Below are 10,055 nucleotides of genomic sequence, written 5' to 3'. Positions count from 1 at the left end.
TATCTTGCAGAGAAAGATCCAGAGTTTGCTGCAAGGTTTCACCGAGAAGATACAGCTGTTGGAGACATAAACACCGGAGAGGCAACCGGCGGAGAAGCTACCGGCGGCCAAGCAACCGGCGAAGAAGCTACCAGCGGCCAAGCAACATGATGAACTCTCTTTCTCTTAATGTGTTATGTGTAATGAACATCTTAGAACTTGATCTCCCTTGTAAACTTATTTTGTTATTTGAAAACTTAGTACTTCTAATTACAGCTTTAATTTGCATAAGTTATAAGGTTTAATTCTAATTATAGGTTTAATTTTAATTACAGATTTAATTCTAATTAAGCTAACCAAAATGAAAATTTTAATTTTTTTTTATACCATTATTATTATTTGCGACGGAAAAGATAATTGCAAAAGCATCGCAAATTTGCGAGAGAGTTACTAGATACGACATTTGCGAGAAAATTGCTTTTTAAACAAGTCCTCGCAATTTGCGATTAGTTTGCGAGGGAATTTTTTTCCTCGCAAAAGTTGCGAGGGATTTGCGACGTTGACCGATTTGCGAGAAGCGATTTGCGAGGAACGAACTTTCCTCGCAAATACCTCGCTTTTGTCGATTTGCGAGGGATTCACTACATATTCGTCCATCGCAAAACCGTTGTTTTCTTGTAGTGATATAATTTCAGTTTTATATTAAAATGTGAGTTAAATGTCATGATTAAATATTTTTTATTTGTGGATTTAAATAAATAATTTTCTAAATTGCATTGCCAAGTGTACCAATAAGTAGAGAGTGATCCCTTACTTAAAGAATAATTATATAAATTGTATACAATAATTATGTCATCTAATGGATAAAAATAATTTAAGAAAATGAAAAACGTTAAATATTTTACAGTACAATTCAAATTATAGGTGTGCATCATGAATATCTTTAACGGAAGATGTTTTATTAAGTGCGATAGTCGATGAAAATATACACATATTTAATTAATAGAATAATGGGGTGACATAACTCACTCTCCATTTCCCATACTATTGGTTAATTATGACAACTTTTTTTAAAAAACAATGAATGTAAAAATTTATTCAATAAAAAAACTACTAGGTAACAACCCGCACTAATATGCGGAATAAATCAATTTAAATAAAATTATCTGGAGTAAAATTATAATTATTGAACTAATATATGTTTTTGTCAAACGTAATCTATAATACGTCTTACCCGCGAAATCTTTTAACGTGAAAAAGTTTAATCATAGTCGAAAAAATATTGATATAATATTATTATTTATGGCAACATGTCTTTTGTTCAATTTATTGAAACAGGACAAATGATTAAATAAATAAATAAGATATTTTTAAAATTTTGGAAATTTTCAGAAGAGTAATATGCATTTACATAAAATGTAAAGATATGAGTACTATTAAGTTCAAATTTTTATTTTAATTTGCTGATTTTTTTGTTACATTCATTTCTTTTTTTTTAGTTTTTGAGAAAAAAATTTGGTATATTATTTGATGAGAAACTATTTTTACTAATAAAATTAGATGTTACATTTTTAAAAAAATTTAAAAGTACACATTAACAAAATATAGTACAGGTGAAAAAAAGAAAAATGTAACAATATATATATATATATATATATATTTTGGTTAAAAATATAATGACATGTATTGTAAATAGTATTACCAAATAGGGGTAAATTGCTAAAAAATGTCTGGAGCTCTCCAGCGACGACACCTCAGCATTTTTCTCAAAGTGCTTCACTATTAATATATAGGGGATTGTTAATTTACAACTATGTGTTACTTTAAGTTTGAGAAATTGTTCTAAGATAATGATTAAACTAGTGTTTACAACTATGTGTTACTTTAAGTTTGAGAAATTGTTCTAAGATAATGATTAAACTAGTGTTTACAACTATGTGTTACTTTAAGTTTGAGAAATTGTTCTAAGATAATGATTAAAGTCTTCTCCTTTAGTCACTTGATGTTGTATACTCCATGTCCAACCACCATATCAGTGCACATATTCTGTTCGACAAATTTCACGATTTGCGTTGCCATCGCCATGACGCCTCATATTCCTCTCCATTTAGATATGGTATATTGTCAATTTAACCGCATATCTCAGAAAAATTAGAGCTAGGTTTTATCAAACGTTTTCAATGAATACACTCTGCTGTGTACTGATGTTTGCCTCAAGCACAAATCAAGTTTCCTACCGGTAAAATCTTCCATCAGCTAGTATATATTGAGCTAGATACAGGTGAAACGAAGTGGTGGAACTTGCTTTCTCTCATGCTCGAGTGTTCCCCTATATTGCAAATCCTCAAGCTCGTCGAGTAAGCAATTTTCAATTGTTTTTTTATTAGTTTTTCCTGAGCTCTTCTTTAAGGTATTCTGATTGTCTAACATCATATTAATTGCATATTTATCAGTCAAGGTCCTCGTACTAAAAGTGGTTACCTTGTGGACTGGCAATGGAATCAACCGGCACATGTACCAGAGTGTTTACTGCTCCATCTTGAGATATTTGTGTGGTTAAGATATGACTGGCAACGAGAAGATGAGAACAAGGTTTCCGAATACACTTTTTAAAACGGACAATGTTTGAAGAAATCAATTTTCTCCACAAGATCCCACAGCGGTAAAGAGCCCAAAATGTAAGAAGAGAAAATCAAGGCATTCAACGAGTTGGCTAGTGTGGTCGGGGCTTCCGAGTCATGTCTCTTTGAGATCAAATGAGTTATCCCATCTCTACATTAGTACGTTGTTTGTGATTCACAAAGTTGACTCTTTTCTTTTTCCTACTTGTATTTCGTTAGTCTTTAATTCCAGTCACATGTTTACTGCTTTCTTATTCCTGCTGCCAAGATTATTCTGTCAGTAATTTCTTGGTTTCATACACTTTTGTGTATGCTTTGATCCTTATATTACCTTAAAGTGTGCTTTACTACTCTATGATGATGATTTTGGTGTTATATTTATAACTCCGTATGAATGTGTTTTCGGTTGTGCACAATTGGGCTGGGCTTGTGAAGGAAACTCTTTATGGGAGTCTTTAGAATGACATGATAATAGAAAATCTTAGTTTTTCGTATAATTTAAACCTGTTACAAAACGGTCACACATGTAGCTGTGGCATTAGCCACAAATTAAAACATAAACATTGTAACAAATTGGTCGCAAATTGTATTTATATTATGAAGCTTTATATGGGGCTAATGAGATCGAATGATTGAAGAACCTTTACATTAATAGAATTCTGAGGTGACACTACTCATTTGTCCATTGACATTTTAGTTTTTTTTTAAAAATCATTCTATAATTTTTTCATTAACAAATCTAGGATTTTAACTATTCTATATTAAGGACTTTGAAAGACAATCCAAAATTAAATAATATTGAAAGTGATATATATATACATAGTCAAAAAGTACATTTTCAAGCATATATGAATTAAACCAATGATGCTTAATTTAGATAAGCTTTTCCGAGAAACTCTTTAGTATCTCAAATTACGAGGACAAAGTGGTGCGAAACAAGCTCCAAGAGAGTAAAGGTTTTTGTTAGAAGATCCATGAAACCCAATGAATGATCTCCTTGCCTTTGACTTCAAGTTTAGACGTAGTAACCATATGATATGTTCATCACATGTATGGTTTAGATCAAACTGCAAAATGTATGCATCGACATGGAAAAGTCAATTGATATAAGAATGAAATTAAAGAAGATCAGGCATGCATTTATACTTAGTCGATAACATTAACCAAGTCTAAACCAATTCTAACCAGAAACTATATACATCAAAATTAAACGGTAGAACAATATGGATGTTAGCAAGATCAAGCACACTTTTGATGATAGAGAGTTCGAAGGCATACCTACTCGGTGAAACTTTGACCCGAGCCACCATGGATTGGCCCATGTTTAGGTTGACCATTTTTGACATAATCGAACTTGATAGACTCTATACCTTCAACACCCTCTCGTATATAGATCTGTGATACACCTTCATAGTTGGCTCCATCATCCCATTCCTTTCCTCCATTTCCACCTTTCGCTTTTAACTTTTGTGCCATCGGGAATCGATTTAAATCTGATCAAATGATACATAATGCATCACTTAACTCCACGTTCTGTTTCTTTGGCTCGGTGGGGCGGATCCACTTGACAATAGGGTGGGGCACGTGCCCCATGCTACTTATAAAAATTGGATTAATACACCACTGTATAGTTTATTCTCATAGCCTATTTGGTAGTAAGGTGCCACATGCACCACCTCAGATGAGTGTTCGACGCCTTTCTCTCAGTTTTTTCTTTTTTCCCTTCTCGACAGCCAACGACGTTTCTCTTTGTAATGTTAACCAACATGTTAATCTCTTTTTCCTATTCTAAAGCATACTTATGGTAATATAGCATGTTATCGTTTCTTTGCAGCTACGTTTATCTATATATAATACTAGATTAGGATCCGCACATCGTGCGGGTTTTAAAATTACTTAATAAAATTAAAAAGTTTTAAAATATAGAAATAAATTTTTGTAAGTGAAATAAATTTTCCGAAAATAAATAGATAAATAGTTTTAGTTAGAGAGAAGTTGAATTTCTATTTTTATATTTTAAAATTATTATTACAATTTTTATAATAACCTAAAGCTAAATTATACACCACCAAAATGTTTTTCAAACATTAACTATTACGAATATTATTATTGTCAAATTTAAAAAACGTTCAATTTCAACTTATTCACAAAATGTTTTACATGCAATCAACCTATCAAAACGTCATCTTATTAGCATTCACATACAATCTTACTCTATGTTTTACCATTAATAATGTGTTCTTACACCCTAAAATACTTTATTATTAAAATATGCTCTTTATCACCACGACACCACCTATAAAATGTTTATGTGAACATATTAAACTAATTTTTGTCTCTTTACTTTCAATTTGACGTAAGTTTTTTTTCACCACTAAAATTTGAAGTGACAGTTTGTATAACCACTAAAACTGTTTACTCAAAAAATATTTTGGATGAAAAACTGAGGAAAAAATATCTACACGATTGCAATGGGTTTATGATCAACCCAATAAAATTTGAGAAATTAAAAGATAGTTAAAAGAATAAAAAAATTATAACCACGATGATATAGGAGTCCTAGATAATTATAGATATAAAATATAAACTAAAATAAAAAAATCTAAAAATATTACAACATAAGAAATTTAAAATATTTATTTTAAAAGGAATAAATAAATAAAGATCTTACATATCTTTAACTGAAAATAATAATCAAAAACTCAAAATAATATAGAAAATTTTATTTTAAAATATCACAAATTTTTAATAAGAAAATCAAATTTAAATAAATAATATAACTAAAATCTAAAAAAGCTACAACATAATTAAATTAAAATATTAAAAAGAAGAAATAAACGAATATTGATAGTACGTAGATTCGTATCCAAAATTATAAGAGAAATATAATAAAAGTCCTTATAATCGTATAAGTTGCAAACAACTTATTTACAAAATGTGTTGCATGCAATCAACCCATCAAATCATCATCTTATTAGCATCCACATACAATTTTATTCTATGTTTTACCACTAATAATGTGTTCTTACACCCTAATATATTTTATTGTTAAATTATGCTCTTTATCACCACGACACCACCTATAAAATGTCTCTGTGAACAAATTAAACCAAATTTTCTCTTTTTACTTTGACGTAGTTTTTTTTCACCACCAAAATTTGTAGTGACAGTTTGTTGACCCACTAAAATTGTTTATTCAAAAAATATTTTGGATGAAAAACTGAGGAAAAAATATCTACACGATTACCATATGTTTATGACCAACCCAACAAAATTTGAGAAATTAAACGACAGTTAAAAGAATAAAAAATTATAACCACGATGATATAGGAGTCTTAGATAATTTATAGATATAAAATATAAACTAATATAAAAAAATCTTAAAATATTACAACATAAGAAATTTAAAATATTTATTTTAAAAGGAATAAAGAAATAAAAATTTTATATATCTTTAACTGAAAAAAAAACTCAAAATAATATAGAAAATTTTATTTTAAAATATCACAAATTTTTAATAAGAAAATCAAATTTAACTAAATAATATAACTAAAATCTAAAAAAGCTACAGCATAATTAAATTAAAATATTAAAAAGAAGAAATAAACAAATATTGATAGTACGTAGATTCGTATCCAAAATTGTATAAGACAAATAGAATAAAAGTCCTTATCATCGTCTAAGTTGCGAAGTTGTAATTTGGGAACCCTGTATTTTGGTAAACTATGTTAGACAATGAAAATCAATAAAAATTTTAAAATAATACGATGTTTATTATTCATATAGGCGGAAGTAGTCGAAGATATATGTGTAGCAATGTATAAATATTGTACTTACACATTGATTTAGTTTGTCTACCCATTGATGAAGCGTAATTAAATCCAGCCTTATATGAGGTTCATCTGCAAGTGTCTTTTTGATCATAGCAATCTGATCATCACTCATGATACCCTGTTTTCTTTTGCTAACAAGGTTTTCTGATCTCTCATGGTTTGTATTTTTGTCTTTGTTGTTCATGATTTTCTAGCGTACTTAAGATTTTGATTTGATATGAGATACCGCTTAATATACATCTTTATATAATAAGATATATGCTCTATTTCCTTACGGTGATAGGTAAATAAGACAAATTGATGTATATAATCATCATGCAAACCTTGTATAGACGATTCCTTGATCTAGAGGCCTTGACAAGTAGTCTTCCGTTTCGATCATACATTGTTAAGTGATCTCCTTTCATCCTTACATCACAACCAGCTTCTGTAGCTTGTCCCAGACTGATAATATTACTCTTCAAGTCGGGGATGTAATATACTTCAGTCATTGTTCTTGCTTCACCATTCATATCAACAAGCTCAATAGATCCCTTTCCTTTGATGTCTATGCGAGAATCATCACCAAATCTCACTTTTCCGGTGATAGTACTGTCCAAAGAGGATAAATACCTACGATTTCCAGTCATGTGGTTGCTAGCCCTATTATCGAGATACCAGGTATTGTCTTCTGCATCACTTGTTTCATATTTGCTTGGCACCACTTTGCTTTCGTTTAAGAATACTACCTCGTGCATCATAAGTTCGTCTGCTTCTTCCGTATCTTTATTGTCGTTCTCTTGTGTTTCTTGCAACTTAAGCAAACGATCAGGACACCTTGAGGCATAGTGTCCAAATTTGTCACATCGGAAACAAGAGATTTCAGACAAGTCTCTTCCTCCATTAAATCTTCCACGGCCTCTTCCTCTGAACCTTCCTCCGCGACCTCTGCCTCGATATCCTCCATAGTATCCTCCATTAAAGTCACGATTTGCTGGTGGCACTTGAGGCTCTGAATTTGAATACATCAGCTTGCTTTGATCTTCTTGTATCTCTTCTTCTTCGGTGATACGTTCTTCGTATGTTTTTAAACGTCCCACAATGTCTTCAAAACTTGTTTTGTTGAGATCCAACACTTGTTCAAGCGATGCCACAATATGGATATACCTTTTTCGAGAAAGACTTTTAAGAAATTTCTTAACAAGCTTGGATTCTTCAATGTCTTCTCCTAGAGCAGCTGACTTTGATGAAATCTCCGATAGCTTCCCAACAAAGTCATTGATGGTCTCCATATCCTTTATCTTCAATCAGTCAAATTCTGCCATCAATGTCTGTAGCCTAGCTTCTTTGACTCGATCTGCTCTGACATGTCTTGTCTTGATAGCTTCCCAGACCTTCTTTGCATTATCTAACTCACCAACTTGAAGGATGAGAGATCGATTGAGACAGCAAAGCCATAGCCATGTCGTTGAGATCAGCATCATCGTCTTCTGATTCAATCACATCCCACGCCTTATTTACTCTAAGGAGAATCCTCATCCGCATAGCCCAAATGGTGTAGTTGCTAGATGTTAACATAGGGCACTTGATTGACGAAGGTCCACCTCCTTCTTTCTTCGAACTTGTTGTAGCCTCAATATCTTCATTCTTTGTCATCGTTTCTTCTAACTCTGATACCAAATATTGTTTTTAGCAAGAAAGATTAAGAACAAAAGATGTTTAAGAATAACTCTCTTATTAGCTTAAAGAAAATAACTCTAAACTTTAAGCTCTCACAATCTCTCAATCTCTTTCTCTCTAAAGCTCACAACTCATAAGTTATGCTACATCTTAGTATCTCCTTATATATAAAACTTCTTAAGTATATTTCCCTAATCCTAATAGGAAAACTTCTTATTCTTTAACTTCCTATTATATTTAGATATCTCCTAAATATAATCTCCAATTTTCATTTCTCTTTTTGGTTAGCTTGATCTCCAAGCTTACTTCAAGATTACTTCGACATTCACATCAGACTGGAACCAAATACTCACTCTGCTCACAATCACCGTTATAGCAAGCACCGTTTATTCACCCTACGATACTGTTTTCAATCAGCAATTTATCATGTCTGGCAAGAGAGAAATAAGCGGCGGCATAGTGAGCACCCAACCTCCTCTACTCAACTGGTTAAGATCATTGACAAAACAATCCGGAACCGCTTCATTGCCATTTGTACTCAAGGCGACTACTCCTATGATGATGGCCTGGCTTTATGGCTTGCTCGGCAACCATAAACTCCCAGCTTTGTTGGTGATTGGTGTTTTTTTCCAATTCAGAAACATTCAACTAAACAGTACACATTCATTGTAAAACACTCTTTTTGATTTTGAATTAATTTAACATTCAATTCAAAAATTAAAAAAACAAAAAAAAAAGAGAAGGGGATATTGATGAATCGTGTGTTTTAGGGTTTATCAGCTATGCTTCCTTTCTACGTTTCAATTGATTGTGTTTTTAGGGTTTAGCTCTTCTGAGTTCTTATTCCTGGCGCTAGAGAAAACGATGAAAACTTCATTCTTAGATTTCATCAACAATCGAATGGTACAAAAAGATGTCCAACGTGGAGACAAAAATATGAAATAGAAACCATGGCCAAGTCCCACATCGGTAGTATTAGAACTTGTAAACGGATATATATGTATATATATATATATATATATGGTAGAAATCGTTCAGTAGATTGTCGAGTGGCACGGAGATAGTGGATGTTCCCAGTTCTAAACATGTCTATGGGACTAATGAGATTGAAAGATTGAAGAACCTTTGAATTAATAGAATTCTGTGGTCACACTACTCATTGTCCATTGACATTTAAAAAAAAAAAAATCATTCTATAAACTTTTCATAAACAAATATAGGATGGGGACACTACTAATGGCCCATTGACATTTTTTTTTTTTTTTTTTTAAATCATTCTATAAATTTTTCATAAACAAATATAGGATTTTAACTATTCTTTATTAAAGGACTTTGAAAAACAAGCCAAAATAAAATAATATTGAAGGTGATATATATACATAATCAAAAAGTACATTTTCATGCATTCATGAATCAACCTGATGATGCTTAAATATAGATAATATTAAGCTTTTCCGAGGAACTCCTAGTATTTCAAATCACCAGGAGAGAGTGGTGCAAAATAAGCTCCAAGAGAATAAAGGTTTTTGTCAGAAGATCCATGAAACCCAATGATCTTCTTGCCTTTGACTTCAAGTTTAAACGTAGTACCAAGGTTATATCCCATGAGTGCAGAAGTCCTGATATTGGTTTTGATCACAAATCCTTGTATTGCACCCTCGTCCAAGAAACATGTAACCGATACGATACGTTCATGACATGTATGGTTTAGATCAAACTGCAAAATGTATACATCCACATGGAAAAATCAATTCATATAAGATTGAAACTAAAGAACATCCACATGGAAAAATCAATTCATACTGAGTCGATAACATTAACCAAGCCTAAACCAAATCTAACCAGATACTAAATACATCGAAATTAAACGGTATTCATACACATTGAACGTAAATATTAAATTACGATTCACGGAAGAATAATATGGATGTTTAAACCAACGAAAAAAAAAAAAAAAAAAAAA

At 31.4% G+C, this 10,055-nt stretch overlaps 1 protein-coding gene across 1 annotated transcript in view; it reads right to left on the bottom strand.

The window, feature by feature from the left end:
- Positions 9,396 to 10,055, bottom strand: part of LOC104779949 (jacalin-related lectin 15) — a 1,828-nt gene continuing 1,168 nt past the window's right edge. The window contains exon 3 of the mRNA XM_010504384.2: positions 9,396 to 9,809. Within this exon, the coding sequence (XP_010502686.2) occupies positions 9,558 to 9,809 (252 nt within the window). The 3' untranslated portion in view covers positions 9,396 to 9,557. The remainder of the gene's footprint in view (positions 9,810 to 10,055) is intronic.

The sequence above is a fragment of the Camelina sativa genome, chromosome 4 (genome assembly GCF_000633955.1).
Source record: "Camelina sativa cultivar DH55 chromosome 4, Cs, whole genome shotgun sequence".
Taxonomy (NCBI): domain Eukaryota; kingdom Viridiplantae; phylum Streptophyta; class Magnoliopsida; order Brassicales; family Brassicaceae; genus Camelina; species Camelina sativa.
This window is presented reverse-complemented; position numbering and strand designations above follow the sequence as displayed.